At 41.6% G+C, this 24,505-nt stretch overlaps 1 protein-coding gene across 1 annotated transcript in view; it reads right to left on the bottom strand.

Moving 5' to 3' along the window:
- Positions 1-24,505, bottom strand: part of ADAMTS17 (ADAM metallopeptidase with thrombospondin type 1 motif 17) — a 161,780-nt gene that overhangs the window by 96,242 nt on the left and 41,033 nt on the right. Inside the window, exons 5-7 of the mRNA XM_087972857.1 lie at positions 21,056-21,139; positions 19,518-19,675; positions 13,978-14,021 (exon numbers count right to left, since the gene is read on the bottom strand). Of these exons, the coding sequence (XP_087828983.1) occupies positions 13,978-14,021; positions 19,518-19,675; positions 21,056-21,139 (286 nt within the window). The remainder of the gene's footprint in view (positions 1-13,977; positions 14,022-19,517; positions 19,676-21,055; positions 21,140-24,505) is intronic.

The raw sequence follows: 24,505 nt of genomic DNA, 5'->3' as shown, positions 1-24,505 counted from the left end.
TAGGATAGAGATAATGACATGTTTAATGTTATGTTAACTTGGCCTCTAGAGATCCATGTTTAGAAGTCTGAAAGCTCATGGGTTTTCCAACTTTCCATGGTCTCTGTGGTTTAAGTGGGTCTTCTACCTTAGAAACCCATGTTTAAATGGAGTTAAATAAATGCCTCTACTTGGTTAATTTATTTTGCATTTTTGGGCTGAGCAATGCTATCCACTAGTCTTCCCTCATACCCTCAGTGTCCACAAGCTTAGATAGATGCTTTAAGTTGGTTTTCTGCCTTAGAAACCCATGTTTAAATGGGGTCAAATAAATACCTCCTCATTTTGTATTTTTGAGCTAAACAATGCTACCCCCCCCCACCCCAGTCTTCCCCCATACCCTCATGTGCATAAACTTAGAAAGCAATAGCACTTAGCATATTGCCCCCAACAATTTGGGTCCTCATTTTATCCACCTCGCAAGGACGGAAGGCTGAGTCAACCTTGAGCCTGGTGGGATTTGAACTGCCAAATTGCAGGCAGCCGGCAGGCAGCAGAAGTAGCTTGCAGTAACTGCACTCAAACCACTGTGCCACCGAGGCTAGATAGAACCTCAGGCTTAACAGAAGGTAATCTAAGGGAAAACTAACACAACCGATCCTTTAATACTTAGTAGCATTCCAAATACAGTAATGATGAACATGAGCCAAATATGGAAAAGCAATGAGATCAGCCTGGCAACCAAATGTAGGTTAGTTCGCTCTGTGTTCCTTGTAAGCTACCCGTGATTGTGAAAGTTGGACCCTAAAACAGGAAGAACATTGACATGTTTAGCTGTGGTGCTGGAGAAGGCTCCTGCATATTCCTTGGACCAGTGGTGGGATTCACATTTTTTTACTACCAGTTCTGTGGGGGTGGCTTGGTGGCATGGTGTGGCGGTGGGCGTGGCAGGGGAAGGATACTGCAAAATCCCTATTCCCTCCCCACCCAACAAACTTGCTTTCCAGCTCCGTTCTCCTGTGCAGGGCAACCAAAGAAGACCCAGCCGATCAGCTGGGACCCAATGGGAGGCAGAGAATAGATGGGGGCGGGACCAGTCAGAGGCGGTATTTGCTGGTTCTCCAAACTACTCAAAATTTCCGCTACCGGTTCTCCAGAACTGGTCAGGACCTGCTGAATACCACCTCTGCCTTGGACAGGAAAGATGACTAACAAGCAAGTACTGGAGCTCATAACATCAGACCTGGAAGGCGAAAGCACAAAACTGCATCTCATGTACTTTGTGCCATGTTGCTGAAGAAAGCAATTATGCTTGGAAGAGTTGGCGGTAGTAGCTTAATTAAACAGACTTAATGTTTGTAAGCCGCCTTGAATCACGGAAAGGGAACAACTCAAGTATAAATTTTCTAAATAAATCAATCCACGCTAAAATATCAGCCGGTCAATCAGTTAAGTAATTAAATCACTAAGAATAACACGCTGGTGACACCATCAATTCTTTGTGTAAATGTCTATGGAGATTATCAGTCCTCCAAGTCATGGTTGTCCCAAAGGTGCTTTTTTTTTCAAGAGGCAACTGGACTTTCTGGTTTTTCTTTGAAGATGTTTTGTTTCTCATCCAAGAAGCTTCTTCAGCTTTGGAGAAGCTTCTTGGATGAGAAGCAAAAGGTCTTCAGAGAAAAACCAGAAAGTCCCGTTTTCTTTGCATAATTTAAGAAAGAGCTTGCAGTATTTTGCAAGTTCATGAAGAGTATTAGCTTCAGTTAGTTTTGTCTCTCAAGGGTCTAATATAGAACCAGGCAGATTAGCAAAGATTTAACAGAAAACAGCCTGTCTCATTTTTACATCTGCCTTTTGCGTAGCAAGACATTCATTATCCCATTAAAACAATCTCTCTCACTCCTTCTCCAAACCTAAGAGGGAAAGTTAATAAACACCGGGAATGGGGAATGACACAATGACCCTTCAATTATGAAACTAGCTAAAGCACAGGAAGCCAAACCTCAACTTAATGTTTATTCAGCTTTGATGTGCTAATATCCACACTCCCTCCCAAAAAAATCTCACCCACTTAACTTGCTGGAGATGAGGGGAGCTACTGCCTGCTAATTTTGCCACTCAGAATGCAAGTGGGAATAAATACATGCTTCCCTGATTAATGCTTCCAGTTACGATTCAAATCTACCTTTTGGAATTCGATGGGCAGAATTCTGAACCACAATGCCACCTTCTCTGAGCACTAAATAAAAATACAAGTCTCCATCTTTATTCTTTTATAAATGCTGTATTTCCACAATACAGGGTACTCCTTGGCTTGCGACCACAGTTGAGTCCAGTATTTATGTCACTAAGTGAAACGTTTGTTAAATGAGTTTTGCCCCATGTTACGATTTTTCTTGCCACTGTTGTGAAGTGAATCATTGCATTTGTTAAGTCGGTAACACGGTTGTTAAGTAAATCTGGATTCCCCATTGACTTCGCTCTTCAGAAAGTCGCCAAAGGAGGATCACATGACACGGCAACCCTGTCATAAATATGAACCAAAGTCTCCAAAATGTTGATCACGTGACCACTGGGATGCTGCAATGGTTGTAAATGTGAAAAATAGTCATAAGTCACTTTTTTCAGGGCTTTTGTAACTTTGAACGGTCACTAAATGAACTGTTGTAAGTCGAGGACTAGCTGTACCTGAAATTCATTTCTGGAGAAGCTGCATGTCCAGTAGAGCTGGATTCTTTACTTGAGATAAGTTGGCCTTGGAATTATCCAGAATGCCTGAATATTGTCCTGATATAGCTGTAAACCTCACAATTTATATCTCAGTTTACAGAGACAGTTATACATCTGGTTTCACCTCCTCAAATAATCGGCTGACACTTCCAGTGCCAAACAACCCCAATTATCAATTCCTGGAGAGGAAGGAGAAAGGGAAGAGGGAGAGATACAGACTGTTGACCTCATAGGAATATGATGTTATTTTACACCAGAGTGCTGACATTTCTCTCCAGTCCTATCTGATCTGGAAAGAAAAGGGGAGCTTGACTTTGCTAGCACTCCTTTTCAAAAAGCCTCTAATGGGAGTCCCTAATAATACTTTCTGACATCTCTTTAGAAAGAAATGGCAGCTTTAAAAACAAAACAAAACATGTAAATGAAAACTCCACATTACATCTGGGTTCTAATGCAGAGACCATAGATGGCCCATAATGGCACAGTGGTTAGAGTGCAGTACTGCAGGCTACCTCTGCTGCCTGCCTGCTGCCTGCAATTTGGCAATTTGAATCTCACCAGACTCAAGGTTGACTCAGCCTTCCATCTTTCCGAGGTGGGCCAAATGAGGACCCAGATTGTTGGGAGCAATAGGCTGACTCTGTAAACCGCTTAGAAAGGGCTGGAAAGCACCGTGAAGCAATATATAAGTCTATGTGCTATTGCTATTGCTATAGAAGTACGAGGAGGAAAAATTTCATTTTGTTAGAGTTTATTGCAGAAATCAAATCCAGAAAGCAATAGATAAATGCTCTGTCTTACATATTGGCAAAAAATCAGAAAATAAAATACAAGCTAAATAGTCAAGACCTTGTTGAGGATCCAAACTCTGTCAAGGACCTTGGAGTACTCATCTCTAATGATCTAAGTGCCAGAGCCCACTCCCACTGTAACTACATAGCCAAAAAGGCATTAAGAGTTGTTAACCTAATCTTACATAGCTTTTTCTCTGGTAATATTACACTAATAACTAGAGCATACAAAACATTTGCTAGATCAACACTTGAATACAGCTCATCAGTCTGGAACATGTATCTGATATTAACACAATTGAGAAAGTCCAGAAATATTTCACAAGAAGAGTTCTTCGCTCCTCTACTCGTTGCAGAATACCTTATGTCACCAGACTTGAAACTCTAGAGCTAGAAAACTTAGAACTACACCGCCTTCGGTTCGATCTAAATATAGTATATAAAATCATACATTGCAATGTCCTACCTGCAAATGAATACTTCAGCTTCAATCATAACAATACAAGAGCACACAATAGATACAAACTCAAGGTTAACCGCACCAAACTTGATTGCAGAAAATACGACTTCAGCAACAGAGTGGTCAATGTCTGGAATACTCTACCTCACTCTGTGGTTTCTTCCCCAAACCCCCAAAACTTTAACCGTAGACTGTCTACTATTGACCTCACCCCCTTCCTAAGAGGCCTGTAGGAGGCGTGCATAAGCACACCAATCGTGTCTCCCGTCCCTGTCCTATTGTTTCTTTTTATTTTTCTTATATGTATCCATTTCAGGTGTTGATAATTATGTTTATACTTATACCTGTATCGTGTAAGCGATTGACAAATCAAATAAATAAATAAAATAAAATAAATAAAGCACATAGAGATGACTGATTCAGCAGGATTCATTAACTTCTTTATATACATACTATATAAATACTAATAGTAGTAGTTATTACGAGGTAGTAGTTACAAGCAAAACACAAGCAGCAGCTTCAGAGCTCAGAACAGATGGTTTCGCTTCTCAGCACAGTGGAGCCTCAGGGTCATGCCCAGGCTCCTTCAGTTTCAGTTTCTAATTCAGCTCTCATTGGCTGACCTTGTTACTATGTCTCTGCCAGTTCATGAATATTCTGACACATTTATCTTAAGAATCTGCAATTTGAGAATCTTAGTAGGCTTTAGAGACAATTGAATTGATTGTCTCTACGGTTGTCTTTGATTTGAAAAGCAGCGTTATCTGACATACACTTACAACTGTTGCGGCATTCCAATAGTCACGTGATCAAAATTCAGGTGCTGAGGTCATGTGATCATTACTTCAGACCTTCCCAGTTGGTTTTCAACAAGCAAAGTCAATGAGTGAAGTCACATTTGCTTTGTAATTACAAGGTTCAGTTAACAACTGTGGCAAGAAATATCATAAAATGCAGCCAAACTCGCTTATTTTCCTGTCTTTATTAATTCATTAAATTAATAAGAAAATGATTCCTTTTTTTTCTGAGAAATAACAACTTTGCATACAGATTTACAAACATGAACAAACCTTTTTGGAGTCTAGAAACTAGGGATTACTTTGTTGCCTTCACACACACACAACTGAACAGAAAGTTAAATTTCAGTTAAAAATTAGTGAAAATAAAGTTGTCATTTTTTTTCCTATCCAAGTTCAGAGACAAGACCACCTCCCTGTGGTATCCATGGAGTTGTTATTTTCTCTGCAGAACATCCTGCTTGTAGCTCTAATCTGTGTAAGCTATTCTACTCACAACTGCCTCCAAAGAGACTTTTATGTCTCACACACCCAGTAGCAAGGCAAGAATCCAAAAGATTTTGTTGACATTTGTTTGGCTCGTGGTCCTGAGCTAGACATCAGCTGACTATACATCTCCAGCCAGTTCATCTGAAGATGGGACTGTCTGCATGCTTCCTCAGCAATGCAGAGGAATTATTTTAAATTATGATGGAACTGAAATAGACGATAGATATGTTTCACATGCCAACGTTCACTGAAAGAGGCCACGTAGTGACTCAAACTTTTTATCCCGGAAATCGGCTCTCCAACCAACCTTTGTTCAAGTACCTCTGAAAAAGTAAAGCACCCTCTTTCTCAAAACAGACAACAGATAGCACCTGCATTATGGGAACTCAACTTTACCAGCATCTGTGCTCAGCTTCTTTAGAGAAAGTCCTCCGAGAAAAGAGGGGAGCAATAAATATTTACTGCAACTTCATAAATGTAATGAGGGGAACAAATAGAAATGGAGCCCAAACCCACAGTAGGATATAAATTAAGGGGCTGCCACAGAGAAGAGGGGGTCAACCTATTCTCCAAAGCACCTGAAGGCAGGACAAGAAGCAATGGGTGGAAACTAATCAAGGAGAGAAGCAACTTAGAACTAAGGAGGAATTTCCTGACAGTGAGAACAATTAATCAGTGGAACAGCTTGTCTCCAGAAGTTGTAAATGCTCCAGTGCAGGAAGTTTTTAAGAAGAGATTAGATAACCATTTGTCTGAAGTGGTATAGGGTTTCCTGTTTGAGCAGGGGGTTGGACTAGAAGACCTCCAAGGTCTCTTCCCACTCTGTTATTCTGTTGTTTTGTGATCTGTTGAGGCACCCTTCTGCTTTTTCAAACACTTAGACAATAAGGAGGTTCAGGTTCCACAAAGAGGTGGAGAAGGCTGGAGCTAGGAGTTAAAAGACCTTAAGCAAGATGGAAGGGTCACTAAGATTTTGTGTGGGAGCATGCTAAGTCTGAAAGCTGAATTTGCTTGTTTAAAAATGGGATCCGCTTTGAGATTCAATTGCCAAAAAGACAGAATGCTCATTCTATTCCTCCCACAGGATATTAAGCGTTAGATACTGAACTTTCCGTGCTTGGCTGGATCTGAGGTAGCGTGGCTGGAAGGAAGTTTCAGCAGGAAGCTGGAGAACCAATTCAAGTCACAACAAGACAGAAATGTCCCAAGGCAGATGGCTGCAACCTACAGACTGTTTAATGGGCTTCAGTCAAGGATGAATAGGATAAAAGCAAGCTTTTCTGCATTTCAATGCTAAAATTTTGCTCTGGGGCTCTGTCTGCAGTTACCTTGCCTATAGTGGTCTTGCTAGAAATGTGTAATGTCAACCTCTCCTCCCCCTAACATCTTTCTGGAGAGGAAGAGAGGAGGAGGGGAGGGGAGGGGAGAGAGATGAGAACAGAAGAGAAGAGAAGAAAGAGAAGAGAAGAAAGAGATTAGAAAAGATGAAAGAGAAGAGAAGAGAAGAGAAGAGAAGAGAAGAGAAGAGAAGAGAGGAGAGGAGAGGAGAGGAGAGGAGAGGAGAGGAGAGGAGAGGAGGAGGGAGAGAGGGAGGGGAGGGGAGAGGAGAGGAGAGGAGAGGAGAGGAGAGGAGAGAAGAGAAGAGAAGAGAAGAGAAGAGAAGAGAAGAGAAGAGAAGAGAAGAGAAGAGAAGAGAAGAGAAGAGAATCCAGCTGATCTTTGGAAGGAGGTGAGAAACCGAGCAGGCACATTAAATGCCAGCGGAGAGTCTTGGTTGTTCTGCTTCTTGTCTGGTGGCTGGCACAACCTCAGCCCACAAATGCATACCTTCATACTTTCCTTCATTTTTGAGCTCAGCTCAGTCATTATGTAACCTTCAAAGCTCCTTTGGCAATGGAATTCCCTTAACATCCCTACCTGAAAGAACAGCCCACTGAGAACTGAATCGCAGATTGTCTTGTTTCATCCTGGACTCTCAACATATACCTTACACAAGTGCTAGGTTTATAGTTAAGGCAGTCAAACAGTAAGAACGTTTATAGCCTATTCATCCTGTAAAAGTTAGGTATTTATCTGAATATTGATTATTTGCATTTACCGCTTATGTATTTTATTACTGTAGTTTTTAATTTATTTTATTCTGGAATTAGATCCTGTATTTTATTTTTGTTTTTTAATATGATCATAAAACTAATCATCATATACCACCCACCCATCCATCTATTCATCCATCCATCCTTCTCTCTCACACACACAATCTACCAACCTACCATCCCTCATTCTCTCTTACACACATATTATCTACCAACCCACCCATTTCTATCTCTTATCTACCTTTATCTCTGCCTTCATCCATCCATCCATCCATCCATCCATCCATCCATCCATCCATCTATCTATCCATCCATCATATATCTCAATAATTCTGCACACTGGTGTGGCACATGATGACAGAATTCTTTCCATTCTGTCCAAGCAACTTCCGTATCCCCTTTCCGTTCATCCACTTTCTATGTTGGGAGATTAATTTTTCTTCTAACGCTTCTTCATCCAGGGCTAATCTCTTCCTGTAGTTGCTCTACTCTGTTTCACTTCTTTCCTTTTCTTTCATGAGCACTTTCCCCGCAAGACCCATTCTTGCTCTTACAAAGAACAATTCTACTCACAGTCAGAATCTTTCGTCAGCATGCTAATTGTCCCAATCTTTTTATTATAAACAATTAAATAACTCATGGGGATCCTTTTGTCATGAGTACATACAAAGAGCCTTAGGCTGAAACCATAGATTGAAAAAAAAACATCTTTCTAAGCAAGTGCTAACCAAACACTCACTATTCTCAATCATTCTTGGATTATCAAGTGGTCGAATCATTTATTTTGTCACATTCCCACCCATCCATCAAGTCAAAGTATTTTTTTTTCCTTTGGGTGACATTCATTCAGAATATTATACAGTTCCCCTCGCCTCCCATTTATTCTCCAATTATTGTCACTTTCAAGTATAACATACAATTAGCAACAACTTATGGATTCTTATTTTCTTTTCTTTTTTTGAAAATTTTATTTGGGTTTTCACAAAAACAAAATACAAATAAAACATCTTTTTTTGAAAATAGCATGGTCCCAGGTTATCACTTCTTCATACAGACACAAAACTCAATTTCATGCTCATTTTTATATTCTATTCCATATCTTATTACTGTTTTATATTTTCTACATAGTTTTTCCCCTCTTTTAATTTTCTCAACTTTATTTTAATTATCTCAATTGAAATCATTATATTTATACTTTTGTCTGTCCTGTTTCAATTTCATATTATCTTTTCTCATTAAACAAATTTTTCCCTGTAGTTACCAATTGGAGTATGACACCTTTACAGCTTTTAATTTTATCCATTCAAATTCTTATTTAAGCTTCAGTGTATACCTTTAAAATTATAGCATTCAATATAATACATAACTTCCAATCGAATTCTGCTTGGTACATTCTTAAAATACACACTATATTCTTATATTTAAGAATATAGTGTGTATTTTAAGAATGTACCAAGCAGAATTCGATTGGAAGTTATGTATTATATTGAATGCTATAATTTTAAAGGTATACATTGAAGCTTAAATAAGAATTTGAATGGATAAATATATAACCTAGATGACACCAATGCATATTTCCTGGCATATATTTTAGCTCCTGCATAATTAATTAAACTTATACATAAGAAAAACTCCAATTGTACACAATCTTCATTCGGATCATGTTCCTCCCTTTTCTCTTTGTTTCCAAGACATACAACAAATTATTTATTCTTCTTATATTTTAAGTCATAATCTTCCACATGCCAGAGGTATTACCAGATGGGTTATTAGGTATCAAACATACTGACACTGGTCAACCTTCACACAATATCTTAAGTTAGAGAAGATATTGATTAGGTTACCCACATCCTTGGACCAAAAATGCCATTCCATGCTAAGTATAGTACTGTTCAGATAAGACACATTTTAGCCAGTATGCCATTACTTCAGCTAAATCCCAGTTTATTTCAGGAGGGCTCATGCTGTAGTAAGAGAGCTAGTATTTCTAAACAATAAACAATTTTGGAAGCCAACGTACTATTGATCACATTTCACAGAAATATATGAACTATACTGAGACATCCTTGGGTTTTCTTGCATTGAAGACACAAAACTTACACAGACAGTAATACCCAGGTCACGCAGGAGAATTCACTGAAGAAAGCAATTATGTTTGGAAGAGTTAGCGGTAAAAGGAAACCAGGCCACCAAAAAACACAGTTGTTGGAACACTAGCAAAGCTGACAGCAGCCAGAGCATAGAATAAGTCAAAGAAGAAGTGCAAAATTGGAAGGTGTGGACAGACCTGGCCCATAGCATCGCCAAGAGGTAGACAAGACTCAATGGATAACATCGTCGTTATCACCATCTCCAAAACTGGATTGCAAGCCCTTTTTTGCATTCCTTTAAAATCACATGGCAATCAAACTTCTAATCTTCTCAAATCCAGCTCTTCTAAATGTCTAGATGAGCCAATCGCAGAAACCCAGCTCAACCGATGCCCCGTTATATGACAAATCCAATCTTGGCACTGATCTCTAGATCTGTTTTGGATTGCTTCTTCTTCGTTTAACCAAGACAATGGGATGTTCTTGCCAAAAATTCCCAACATGAAGAAAATAATATCCTTCATATCATCCCCACTCTTGTTTACACACTGAGATTGCACAAAGATAACCTGGAAACAAGGAGAAGCTTTCTGACAGTGAGAATAACCAACCAATGGAACAGCTTGCCCTTGGAAGAGATTGGACTGCCATTTGTCAGAAATGATATAGGGTCTCCTGTTTGGGCGGGGGGTTGGACTAGATGACCTACAAGGCCCCTTCCAACTCTGATTATCTGTTATCTGTTATAACCTATCCCTTCCTGCCCTCCCCCCCCAAAAAAAATACCCTTCACAATTTTTTTTCAAGCGTTACAGGAACTATAAAATGAGATGTTGGCTCCTAAGCGATAGCATGTGTCTTCCATCAAAATGGTTTTAGCACACGACTTGCTAAGCACATGCTCGTCTGTGGCTACATCTGGACTCAGGTAGATACTTTGAATGTGTATCCCATGGAAATATGGTTTCCATTGGCTTTGTAGACAATAACGGTGTTGTGAGTCATTAGTTTCCACTCACAGAGCGAGGGTTTAGGGCAGCTCCAATAAATGCTGAAAACAGAGAATGCATGTCTCAACTTTTCCTTGCAGCCTCACCATGTCCTGTCTTCTTTGATTTTCCTTCCACATCCAAGATAAAATAATAATATCTGACAAGCTATTTTTCACAGGAGCAAAAGCTGAATGGATACAACTCTGTATGTTCTGAGACCATAAAAGGACTTCTCATCTTACCAGAAGTATTCCAACGTTGTTCTGACGCTACCAGAAAAAAAAGTCCTTCGTTTAAAATGTCACATTTTATCCTCTCTGGAGCAATTAAAAAGGGTCAGTTTTGATGTCAAAACGCTTCTGGTAAGGCTGGAACAACAAACAATGATCTTCCAACAAGATCAGAATTATCTGAGGATCAGAATATGCCTTAGAAAGCAATTGGATATAAAATATTTATTTACCGCAACCCTGAAGTCAATATAGGCAAAATTGTTGAAGTGCCAGTTGTGTCAAAACAATCTATCTCTGTGACAATTCAGTCATTTAGCATCTAAATTGCTGGCAAGTGCTCTGTAAATATTTACTTTTTAAAAACATTTACATAAATGTTGATGAAGCTTCTTGGATGAGAAGTGAAACATCTTCTACCTCAAGAGAACAGGGAAAGAAAAAGAAAAACCAGCCCCTTTGGCCTTTTGAAAAAGCACCTTTTAGACTTCTCCATTGTCAGTGAAATGATAATTTCCAGAAATGATAACTCCCAGCAGCTGAAGAAGGCATCAGAAAGAAAATTAAAAATTAAAATTTTAAAAAAAAGTTTAGAAAACAACTCCAACCAAATACTATTATCTGTTTAGAAGCAAGAAGATCTTGCTTCTAAACAGATAATAATAGTTCAGCTGCTGATACAGGTAGTCCTTGAATTATAACAGTTCATTTAGTGACTGTTCAGAATTAGAATAGCGCCAAAAAAGTGACTTATGACCGTTTTCACACTTACAACCATTGCAGCATTCTCGTGGTCACGCGATTAAAATCCAGACCCTTGGCAACTGACTCATATTTATGATGGTTGCAGAGCCCTGGGCTCATGCAATCCCCTTCTGCAACCTTCTGTTGTGGTTAGCCGGCAGCAAGTACAGACGGCTGAGGAGAGCGAGGACTCAGATGAGGGGCCAGGACCATTAGGGAGTGGACTGCTACCTTCAGAGATTGTGGGGGCTGGCAGCAGCGATGAGGAGGTTCCCGAGGAGCCTGAGCCAAGTGTGCATGCGTGCAGGGTTGCTCGTAGAAAAAAGCAGTTACAGCAGCACAGGCGACTCGGGAGTAAGGCTGCAAGGTAGTGGCCCCTCCCTCAAGAGGATAAAAGCCAGGTTTGAAGAAGCGTTCTTTGCAGACAGCAAAGACGCTCTGAGACTCAGCCTTGTGGACATCATAGTTAGTATTTGCAAACTCTTGTAAATTAGTTCTTATCTCTGGGTTTTTGGCAGCCTTGACAAACAACTTGGCAAGGCTCTTTCTTGTGGGAGCTAATTAGATGGAAGCAGCATTTTATCTGTGAAGAAACAGAATTCGTAGATTAAACTTTAAAAAGTGGGGGCTGCTGCCTTTGTCTGGTGTTTGCTCTCTAGGAACCTGGTTGGGCTAGAATACCTTCCGACAAGCAAAGTCAATGGTGGAAGCCAGATTTGCTTAACCGGTATTCCTCACTTAACAACTGCGGTGATTCCGTTATCAGCTGTGGCAAGAAAGTTTAGTTTACTTTATTGTCCTTGCACCTCGTAAATGAAATTAAATGCCCTCTTCAGTGGACATGATAAGTATAAAAATAGAACACAAACACGCATCCTTCACATTCTATACAATTGAAGTAAAAAAAACACACCTGATATTGCATTAATATTGCGCTACACAGTAGAATTCAATAGAGTTATTGCCAGGGGTGGGATTCAGCTGGTTTGGGTTGGTTTGGGTGAACCGGATGTTAAATTTATATCTGGTTCGCCGAACTGGTAATTGAACCGCCCACCCCACCCCACCCTTCTCAGGAGTCTTAGATGCAAGTAAGTGCAGAGTCCTCACGGAGGCTCTGGGAGCGGAAAAAACAGCGTTCCCCCCCGGAAGTTCCAGAAGTTTGGAAACGGGCCTGTTTCCGGCTTCCAGGTGGCCTCCAGAGCCCGGGGGAGACAGTTTTTGCCCTCCCAGAGTCCCAAGGGAAGCCTCCAGACTCTGTGGGAGGTGAAAAACAGCCTTCCCAGAACTTCCAGTAGGCCACGTCCACCATGGCCACCCAACAACAGGGCAGAAACTGGTTGTTGGGGTTTTTGAATCCTACCCCTGGTTAATGCCCTGGGATAGAAACTGTTTTTCAGCCTATTTGTCCTCGTTTTTATTATCCTGTAAGAAAGGTCATATAATGGGGGCAAAACTCACTTAATAAGCGTCTTGCTTAGCAAAAGAAATTTGGGGCTACATTGTGATCGGGGGTTCCCTGTATTCCTGGAACTCCACCCCCTTCGTCTCAGTACTGTTAAAGTCCGCCAAATAATAGTTGGCGAGTCTCACGCTTGGAAAGGAATTGCTTTTGGTTTCCAGCAACTGCGGCGATGTATGGCTAGATATTGCTAGTAGAACAGAGGTGGGCTTCAAATTTTTTAGCAAGGGGCTCTCTGCCCTAATGACTGGCTGGGTGGGCTTGGCTGGGTGGTCATATGACTGGGTGGGTGGGGCCAACTCAACGTCGCTTCTTTGTTCCTAATTACCTAAAAAAAGATATAATACTTAAATAAAAGACTGGGTGAAACCAGGCTTAATAGCAATGACTGTGAGAGGGATCTTGGAGTCTTAGTGGAGTTTCTGGTGAGTTACATGATTCTTATTATTTGGGAATTAATCCCCTCAGAGGCTAGTGGCTATGTGATCTGATTTTCTCCATGGCTGTCCCTCTCGAGTGTTGAGTGGATTGTTTATCTAGCTTGCAACACTTTTACGAGGAGTGAAATGCTCTTGGCTGAATGCCCAGAAGTTCAATTAAGCCTATAAAGAGCTTTCCCTTGCTGCTTGTCTTTCTGAGGTTATTGGGGGCTCTCCGAGCCCTGCAGAGTCTTAGCTAGGGGATCTCCTGAGCAGCCCATCCCTATAACTAGAACTACATGCACCCCCGCCCCCCTCTCTCGACTCCCTTTGCAGCTCCAGCTGCCCAGAAAAAAGACAATGGACATGAACATTCAAATCCATTTTTCATCTGCGAAGCAATTAGCGACTACTACGGTTTCCATGTTTAGTCAGACAAACTCTTTACATAACATATGTACTGAAAAGAAAGACAACCAAGACTATAAATATGCAGATTTGATTAAAAAAAAAAAAACAGAATTAGGAGGGGGAAAAAAACTCTTTCTTCCTTATTGTACTCTCAGCCAATCTAAGAAAACCACACCACGTTAAAGGTAAATTATCTGAAGGGGTGGGGGGGAACCTTAGCCTTCCTCACTGGTAAAGGCAGTAAAACAATGCATTGTAAAATGAAAAAAAACATCTGTAAGATTACTTACCCACTGTGTCACATGGCTCATCCTTATGGACACAAAAATCTGTCCTGAAAACAATAAATCATAATTAGGCACATTCCTTAAAAGGATGAGATATGGGCAGGGGTGGGCTTCAAAATTTTTAGCAAAGGGTTCTCTGCCTGGTTTCTGGGTGGGCGTAGCCATGGTGGGTGTGGCCTAATCGGCCTCCTGCACCATGGCGTGTGTGTGTGTGTGTTTTTTTGCCCTCCTCAGGCTCCGGAGGCTTTTCATGAGCCTCTGGGAGAGCGAAAATGGGCTCCCTGAGCTCCGGAGGCTCTCTGGAAGCTGGAAATGGGTCCATTTCCAGCCTTCCTGAACTTCTGGGAGGCCCGTTTTTTACCCTCCCCGAGCCTCCACGCACTCCCTGCGCTTACCTGCATCCAAAACGGGCTGCGTAGGGACTCTTGGGAGGGGAGGGGAGAGGGGCAGCCAAGAGTGGGATTTGGAGGTTCTCTGAACTGCACAGAATCTTAGCTAGAGGATCTCCCCAACCCCTGCAAACCCCCAGCACCCCACCCCTGGATATGGGTTGTATAAATGGAGACACATTTCAGGGTGTCTATCACCTACAAGCCGCTAATGTAAGATATTGCACTTGGGGAAGGTACACTTATTTTCATTCATTCACCCATCCATCCATTCATTCACTCATTCATATTATTTTCATGTTCCATTTTACAGTGAAGTCCTTCACTTACAACTACCCTAGAAATGTTCATCACTAAGCAAGGTAGTCGTAAGTGAGTTGTGCCTGGTTTTATGTAGAAGGAATGGCAGAACCTGGGGGCGGAGTGAAAAGAGGAATAAGCCTAGAATCCCTACATAGCCACAAAGGAAATCAATCCAACTACCCTTCAGTGATGTTGACCCTCATCTAACCAGGTGCCGATTTTTAATTGAAAAGATCCCCGTGCATAGGATTTTAGCAATAATTCAGCTTAATGGAGCCTTCAAGGGTGGATCTGGTCTTTCGCATCTGACATTTTATGACCCTTTTTTTGTGGTTGTTAAGTGAATTACCATAGCCCCTTCATTATGGCCACTTTATTCCTTTCTTTCTTCCCAAGCCTCAATCATCTCAAGGTTTCTCTTTCAAGTCAGCCATCAAGGACGATTTACTGCTGGCAGAAGTAGGACAAAACTCTAACCTTCTACCATTCTAAGCACAGAAATTCTGGGCTGCTTTACTTGCACCTAAAAGCTTGCAGTACAAAGTTGGCCACAGGGCCATCCACGGCCTCCTCCTTTTGACCCAGCTGGCAGTATCGTCTTCGCAGGAATGGCCAGACTCAGCTTCACAAAGTTTATTCAAGGACTAGATGACATGATTATTATATAAACGGGTAAATTGAGCAGATGCTTTCAGTAAAAAAAAAGGGGGATGGGAGGTTTCAGCTGAAAAAAAAAGCTGCTTTCTCAAAAGGGAATTTCTAGCTTGGCGAATGAAAACACAGCCTATCTCTTGCAGGACGATGGATGACAAGGGGCTGGTCGTTCCAGGTAATTCCATGGGTTCAAATTCCTTTCTCTAATGCCAAGGCTCCCGACAGTAAAATAGGGCAGAAGCAAAAGCTATTGATGCCTGGAGAAACCCCAAATCATCTGTCCATGCCAAGGGCCCATCTGGGAACAATTAAAATAGCAGCCGAAAAGGAAGCATAAGAGGAAAATGCTGGCAACGGATAACCAATCATTGTTTAACTTAAGGTGCAGAAGCTGAGGTTGTCCCCTTTCTAGTCTCACCTCAAGTAAAATAATAACAATAACAATAACAATAAGAAGAAGAAGAGGAAGAGGAGGAGGGGAAGAGGAAGAGGAAGAGGAAGAGGAAGAGGAAGAGGAGGAGGAGGAGGAGGAGGAGGAGGAGGAGGAGGAGGAGGAGGAGGAGGAAGAGGAAGAGGAAGAAGAAGAAGAAGAAGAAGAAGAAGAAGAAGAAGAAGAAGAAGAAGAAGAAGAAGAAGAGGAAGAGGAGGAAGAGGAAGAGGAGGAGGAGGAGGAGGAGGAGGAGGAGGAGGAGGAGGAGGAGGAGGAGGAAGAGGAAGAGGAAGAAGAAGAAGAAGAAGAAGAAGAAGAAGAAGAAGAAGAAGAAGAAGAAGAAGAAGAAGAGGAAGAAGAGGAGGGGAAGAGGAAGAGGAGGAGGAGGAGGAGGAGGAGGAGGAGGAGGAGGAGGAGGAGGAGGAAGAGGAAGAGGAAGAGGAAGAAGAAGAAGAAGAAGAAGAAGCAAGGATATAATTTTTATAGATAGCTTTAATAGGTAATAGGTACCTAATATATACTCTATTATACTATGAAGAGGCCTGGTGGTTGCAGTGGTTAGCATGCAGAATTGCAGGCAAACTCTGTCCACAGCCTGGAGTTCGATCCTGATGGGGTTCAAGGTTGATTCAGCCTTCCATCCTTCCGAGGTCGGTAAAATGAGGACCCAGATTATTGGGGGCAATAGACTGACATTGTAAAACCACACAGAGAGGGCTCTAAAGCACTATGCAAGTCTAAGTGCTATTGCTATTAACCAAAGTACCATTCTTGCAGCTTCCTTGGATTCTCCATCTTATTCCCAGTGGGAACCCCACAACTTCTGATCATGTTTGAGTTGATTCAATTCAGTGCTGTGTTCTTTACTTTCTAGCTTTTAGTTATTTGGATGTGCATCGTTGTTTTCTCAGGAAGAATGATTGGCAAAACTCCTGTATTTTTGCAGGTTTAAAGAAAAATCATGTCACCATACTACAAAAAAGATGTTGAGACTCTAGAAAAAGTGCAGAGAAGAGCAGCCAGGATGATTAGGGGACTGGAGGCTAAAACATAAGATGAATGGTTGTAGGAACTGGGCTTGGCTACCTAGTGAAGAGAAGGACCAGGGGAGCCAATATTTGAGGGGCTGCCACAGAGAAATGGGGGTGAAGCTATTTTCCAAAGCACCTGAAGGCCAGACAAGGAATAATGGATGGAAACTGATCCAGGAGAGACTCAACGTAGAAACAAGGAGGAATTTTCTGACATTAAGAACAATCAACCCATGGAACAGAAGTTGCCTTCAGAAGTTGTGGGAGCTTCATCACTGCAGGCTTTCAAGAAGAGACTGGACTGCCATCTGTCAGAGATGGTGTAGGGTCTCCTGCTTGGGTGCGGGGGTTGGACTCGATGACCTACAAGGTCCCTTCCAACTCTGTTTTTCTATTCTACAATATGAAGCTTTCATTATGGTTATGAGATGGCAAGCCTCACATCAAGAGCTTTCAGTGGCACAGGTCCCAAACACCAGCAACACCATGTCATTCTACAGTTGAAAGACTCGTGGAGAGAAATTTCCTAACAGTGAGATCAATCAACCAGTGGAACGGCTTGCCTTCAGAAGTTGTGGGTGCTCCATCCCTGGAAGTTTTTTAGAAGAGATTGGACAGCTACTTGTCTGGAATAGTGTAGGGTCTCCTGCTTGAACAGGGAGTTGGACTAGAAGACCTCCAAGGTCCCTTCCAATTCTGTTATTCTATAATGTTCTATTCTGCTAAGTCACTGTGTTGCTGCAAGATGTTGGCTCTGTCTGTTGTACGATCCAAGCAGGGGTGGGATTCTACCAGTTCACACCTATTCGCTAGAACCGGTTGTTAACATTCGGAGAACCAGTTGTTAGAAGAAATTACTGGCCTAATCCTGTAAGGAAGGCAGGAAGGAAACATTCTGGTGTTGCTTACAGAAACTGCCTCTCCATTAACCCTTATTACATTCTTGGCAGGAAATCTATTCCTGTCTCTGGAACTTCTCTGGAGTTTTTTTCCCCTCCTTTGCTGGTACTTTGCTTGTGTGGAGTGACCATTCAAAGTTACAATGGCACTGAAAAAAGTGACTTATGACCATTTTTCACACTTACAACTATTGCAGCATCCACACAGTCATGAGAGACCAGGCGAGGAGATGCGTGCCTCAATGTGAGTGATATTGAGTTGGCCACACCCACCCAGTCACATGACCACCAAGCCACGTCCACCCAGTCACATGACCACCAAGCCATGCCCACCACCTAAGCCACACCCACAGAACCGGTTGTTAAAAATTTTGAATCCCACCCCTGGATCCAAGTAATACTTACTATGCTAGACTGAAGGAAGCCCTTATGACTTTATGACCAACAGGCCAAAAAGAAACTTTCCCAAGGTGAACAGAACTTGGCTTCCTTTTTGCTGAAAAGAATGCTCCACACAGGAAAACGAAGAAGAAGTGTTTTTAGAGGTCAATCGAAACCAATGTCTGGTTTTGGTTACAAACAGGCAGAGAGAGAAATCTAATGTTGAAGATCCAGGTTGTTGTTGTTTTTTTTCCCCCCCTTTGGCTTAGCCATTCCATGCTGGACACAGACATGCTTTTGCATCCTTTACCACTGGTCCACATCTGTACCATCTGGAGTTGATACACACACACACACACACACACACGCTGAAAGACAGCACTTAAGCAAAGAAAAAAGCACAAACATTGAATTTCTGTGCCCTAGGAACCAAAACAGCTGAGCCAGGAGATTGTACAACCGACAATTGTTCCCAGTCTTTTCCCTCCTTTAGCGGAGGGAAGTTGTAACGGGATGGGGGTGGGGGGGGAGAAATGGGGTTATATAGGAAGGGAAGGGTTGTGAGAATCCAGGGCCAGCTTATTTTGCACAGTGGATGTGGTTTTACCGAAGCCTGGCCTCTGTACGCTTCCTAATTTTCTCACAATACACACTAATCTTTTCATTTATCCAGTCCAGTTCTTTCCATGGCTGTTATTGCTAGCATCTGCCCCTCTAAATCCACCTTATTTGAACAGTTTTCCATCCCTTTCCCCTGCTTGACCAGGTCTAACACATGTGGAATTTCATTGGATGCGTCAGTCCAGGGTGGGGAAAGAGTAACGAGTATAATTTCAGGCCTTTACAACACCCTCCACCCTGAGGCTGGGGGGGAAATTCAGAAAACCCAATCCCTTTTTTGCTCCGAAATTTTGAATAAAGGTAGTCCTCGACTTAGGACCACAATTGACCTCCTAAATATCTGTTCCTTAGCAAGACATTTGTTAAGTGAAACGATCTTTCTTGTAAATTTGTTAAGTGAATCCCTGCACTATGGCCAGCAGCTAGAGCAGTCATTATGACCTCATGTCTGTAATAGCGTAGCCGAAATAGTACGTCTGTGGTTAAGGGTTCCAGGATCCAATCTGAGTTGGTTCACTGGGACCAAAAGTTTACTCTTCCAAGCTTTCAGGTTCGTGCAGGAGCCCATCCTCAGGGAACTTGAATACTCTGGAGAGAGAGAAGTTCCATGAAGATAAACTTGGAAAGTAAACCTTTGGTCCTGCTGATCAGATGGGATCCTGAAACGTTATCCTGGGACACGTATAGCTTACCTTTATTCATGAAACATTGCAATCCACTTTGGAGACCCTTAGCAACTTGTTCAATGGCTGCCTTTAGATCTAGACCTAACTCTTCCTAGTAACAGACAGGACCACAGTAGAAATCGTTCACTCAATCCAAATTCACGCCATACCTTGTAACAAAGACAGCAGCATCTACTGGAAGAGTGTCATCTCGTGCTCCGGGAACCTGATTGTTCCCAAGGTACTTCGCACCCCCAAACTCTTCATTTTGCCATTGGCAAAAGCTTTCCAGGGACCTCTCTCCATGGTGACCTATGGACAACCTGGCCTTCAAAAAAGAAGGGGGGAAAAAAGCAGGAGAAAGAAGTAAAGCAAAGATGAGAGCCACACATATGGTAAAGTGTTACTGAAGGTCACCTTGAGCCAATAATAGACTATGGATATTTTATGTTTTATAAATCAAGTCATCAAGCTTTTGTCTGTTAAATTAAAAAAATAAAATTAAAAAAGTAACTCAGCCATGCTCATTAGAGTACCTAAAGGAACATTCTGCAGTGGCAATAGCAATAGCACTTAGACTTATATACTTTACAGCCCTCTCTAAGCAGTTTACAGAATCAGTTTCTTGCCCCCAACAATCTGGGTCCTCATTTTACCCACCTCGTAAGGATAGAAGGCTGAGTCAACCTTGAGCCTGGTGAGATTCGATCTGCCAAATTGCAGGCAGCCAGCAGTCAGCAGAAGTAGTCTGCAGTACTGTAGTCTGCACTCTAACCACTGGGCCACCGAGGCTCTACACGTCCACTGTCAGCATTCCAGCAAACCTCCATTCCAATCAGTAACTCTGAGACAAATATAATCTCAAAAGTGAGCTTTGGAATATGGCTTCCAAAGCTGACATCCAGTTTCATTCATTCATTCATTCATTCATTCATTCATTCATTCATTCATTCATTCATTCATTCATCCATCCATCCATCCCACTTTGCAAAGCATCTTTTTGCAGTAAATGGAATTCATCTTCTCTTCACTTGTGCAGGGAACTAAGGGGGTACATTTGACCATGGGAATGCTGCAACGGTTGCAAGTGTGAAAAACGGTCATCATAAGTCACATTTTTCAGGGCCGTTGCAACCTTGAATGGCCACTAAATGAACTGTTGCAAGTTGAAGACCACCTGTATATACAGCATAGGTATCAGCTTGTTTGCACTCTCTGCTTGCAATCATCTACATCAAGGGTGTCAAACTCAAGGCCTGGGGCCCAGATCTGGCCCATGGGGTGCTTAGATCTGGCCCCCAGGGGTACCTTGGAAATAGTGAAGGACTGGCCCACGGTGCCTCTGCCAGCAAAAATGGAGCTTGGGAGGGCTCTGTTTTCATTGGCAGAGAATTGTAGGAAGATGTTGCAGCCGAAAACAGAGTTTGGGAGCCCGTTTTCCCTAGCAGAGAGCTCAGGCCACCACAGGCGCCCCCGACATGAGTGATGTTGAGCTGGCCACACCCACCCTGGCCACACCCACTCCAGCCTCCCAAAGTCAAACACAACCCAGATGCGGCCTTCAATGAAATCAAGTTTGACAGCCCTGATCTACATTAATAAACTTTTTATGGTTTTCAGAGTATCTCAGCCCAATTTTTTTCCAGAGCAATCTTTAGACTACCAGTCTACTACCCACAGTTTCAGTCAAAGCTGGAAAGGAACTTACAGGACGTCTTCGAAGCAAGATAAGCTTAGTCACTCGCACGTAGACTTTTACCCCAAGACTCTGGTGTTGAAACATGTTGTACACCTGAATACAAGCAGTAAAAGGACCATACCTAATGTCATAGCAGTGAAAGGCATTCATTGAACAAAAATATATTAAACAATGACCGACTTGCTTTCATATATATATATATATATATATATATATATATATATATATATATATGTATGTATGTATGTATGTATGTATGTATGTTTTCTAAGGTTCTCGATATATATATATATATATATATATATATATATATATATATATATATATATATATATATATATATATATATATATATATATATATATATATATATATTAACAAACAGAGGAATTTTAGCAGGGTCACACATTTCTCATCCAGTTATCTTGGACATCGGAAGAACCACCTTTTTGAAACCAAGAGCACACAAAAGAACTATTGAAAGGCATGATTTGTGCTCTACTGCTCATTCCTCTTTGAGCAATCCAGAAAAGGACACAGCAAGTTTGCCAAAACAATCATCACTATGTTCTGCAAGTCTATATCCCAACTATGAATTAGCTGTACTCCTACACTCCGGTCAACTACCGAAAAATGTTGAATGGTAGAAGGAGTCTAAAATTAAAGAGCAGCCCGCTAACCTCTTTGCAGCAGGAAGTGAAGCTCCATAGCCAAGCCCACTGAACCGTAATGTACAAAAGTCCTTAAATTATGACAATTGCTTTCAAAATAGATGCATTCTTTTTTCTGGCTTTAAAATGACCGTGCATCTATTTCTCAAAAGACCACAAACTGACAAGGAATTGTAAATGTATATTCTCAGTACTGCTGCAGCTGCTGTTAAACCATATAATTAAGTAAGGGTCTTTTGAAGGAGCATGCCGTAACATGAAATTAGTGATCCCTTGAACAATATTAAACACACACAATGGGGAAACTTTGAACTAACACATGCTTCAAATAGGAAGAAAAGTCTAGGAAGTAAATGTGATTTTATTTCAAACAGACTGATCTTCATTCTTGAAATTATTCCTCCAGGTATTATTAAATATTTGGAGAGAGACAGAGAGAAAGTTGGAACCTCTTTCCATGAAAATCGAGCATATCCATGCAAACATTTTAAATCTGATCGGCAAGGGGAGTGGATTTTAAAACGGATATGACTGAAATAATATGCGGCTTTATTGTTTATTTGTATGTATCCAAGGGCATCAATGCATAGGACGTTTTAAGGATTAACATATGTGAGAAAGATAGGATCTTGTCTTAAGCAGTTCTGAGTTTAATACAGACAACGAAGGGAAGCTGAATAAATGAGACTAGAACAATGACTGGATAAGAACACCAAGTAATTAGAAACACAGCATAATTAATCAGCTGGCAATTAAAAGAATAACAGGGTTGGAAGGGTCTTCTAGTCCAACCCCCTACTCAGGCAGAAAACCCTGGACCATTTAAAAAAAAAAATGGTTGTCCAATCTCTTAAAAACTCCCAGTGCGGATCCTTGCATTCCATTGAGTTATGTGTACAATACAGGTGAAACTCGAAAAATTAGAATATCGTGCAAAAGTTCCTTTATTTCAGTAATGCAACTTAAAAGGTGAAACTAATATATTAGATAGACTCATTACATGCAAAGCAAGATAGTGCAAGCCGTGAATTGTCATAATTGTGATGATTATGGCTTACAGCTCATGAAAACCGCAAATCCACAATCTCAGAAAATTAGAATATTACATTCAATCAATAAAACAAGAATTGTACATAGAACAATATCAGACCTCTGAAAAGTATAAGCATGCATATGTACTCAGTACTTGGTTTGGGTCACTTTTGCAGCAATTATTGTCTCAGTGCAGCATAGCATGGAAGCTATCAGCCTGTGGCACTGCTGAGGGTTATGGAAGACCAGGATGCTTCAATAGCGGCCTTCAGCTCTTCTGCATTGTTCGGTCTCATGTCTCCCATCTTTCTCTTGGCAATGCCCCATAGATTCTCTATGGGGTTCAGGTCAGGGGAGTTTGCTGGCCAATCAAGCACAGTAATCTCACGGTCATTGAACCAGGTTTTGGTGCTTCTGGCAGTGTGGGCAGGTGCCAAGTCCTGCTGGAAAATGAAGTCAGCGTCCCCATAAAGCTCGTCTGTGGAAGGCAGCATGAAGTGCTCCAAAATTTCCTGGTAGACTGCTGCGTTGACCCTGGACTTAATGAAGCACAGTGGACCAACACCAGCAGATGACATGGCTCCCCAAATCAACACAGACTGGAAACTTCACACTGGACTTCAAGCATCTTGCAGTGTGTGCCTCTCCATTCTTCCTCCAGACTCTGGGTCCTTGGTTTCCAAATGAGATGCAAAAGTTGCTCTCATCAGCAAAGAGGACTTTGGACCACTGAGCAACAGACCAGTTCTGTTTTTCCTTTGCCCAGGTAAGATGCTTCTGACGTTGTTTGTTGTTCAGGAGTGGCTTGACAAGAGGAATACGACATTTGAAGCCCATGTCCAGGATCCGTCTGTGTGTGGTGGCTCATGATGCACTGACTCCAGCCACAGTCCACTCCTTGTGAAAGTCCCCAACACTTTTGAATGGCCTTTTCCTGACAATCCTCTACAGGCTGTGGTCATCCCTGCTGCTTGTGCACCTTTTTCTTCCACACTTTTCCCTTCCACATAACTTTCTATTAATGTGCTTTGATACAGCACTTTGGGAACATCCAACTTCTTTTGCAATTACCTTTTGAGCCTTTCCCTCCTTATGGAGGGTGTCAATCATGGTTTTCTGCACAACTGTCAGGTCAGCAGTCTTTCCCATGATTGTGATTCCTACTGAACCAGACTGAGAGACCATTTAAAGGCTCAGGAACCCTTTGCAGGTGTTATGGCTTAATTAGCTGATTAGAGTGGGACACTTTGAGCCTAAAATATTGAACCTTTTCACAATATTCTAATTTTCTGAGATTGTAGATTTGGGGTTTTCATGAGCTGTAAGCCATAATCATCTCAATTATGACACATCACGGCTTGAATTATCTTGCTTTGTATGTAATGAGTCTATCTCATATATTAGGTTCACCTTTTAAGTTGCATTACTGAAATAAATGAACTTTTGCACGATATTCTAATTTTTCGAGTTTCACCTGTAGGAGCTCAACATATCCAGCTGGAAACATTATCTTTGCCTTCATTGACTACCAATAATTCAAAACGATGATTCAGTTTAGCCGATTTTCACCAGCAACATAGACGATATTACAACTGTAGGTAGCAATGCTTGAGTCCACTATTCTACTGTGCTGTAATCCATCTTGTTCAGAGAGCTGTTTCTCCCACTAAAAGATGGATGAAAACCAACCACATTTGTTCTAACCCAGTGCTTTATGAGGGGGATTTTCAGTAGAAACGAATAGCAGTCATGTGTC

Source organism: Notechis scutatus, chromosome 11 (genome assembly GCF_049901735.1).
Source record: "Notechis scutatus isolate UNSWTSFEM ecotype Mainland chromosome 11, rNotScu1.2, whole genome shotgun sequence".
NCBI classification, from domain to species: Eukaryota; Metazoa; Chordata; class Lepidosauria; order Squamata; family Elapidae; genus Notechis; species Notechis scutatus.
Note: the sequence above shows the minus strand (reverse complement) of the source record. Positions and strands in the feature narration are given on the sequence as shown.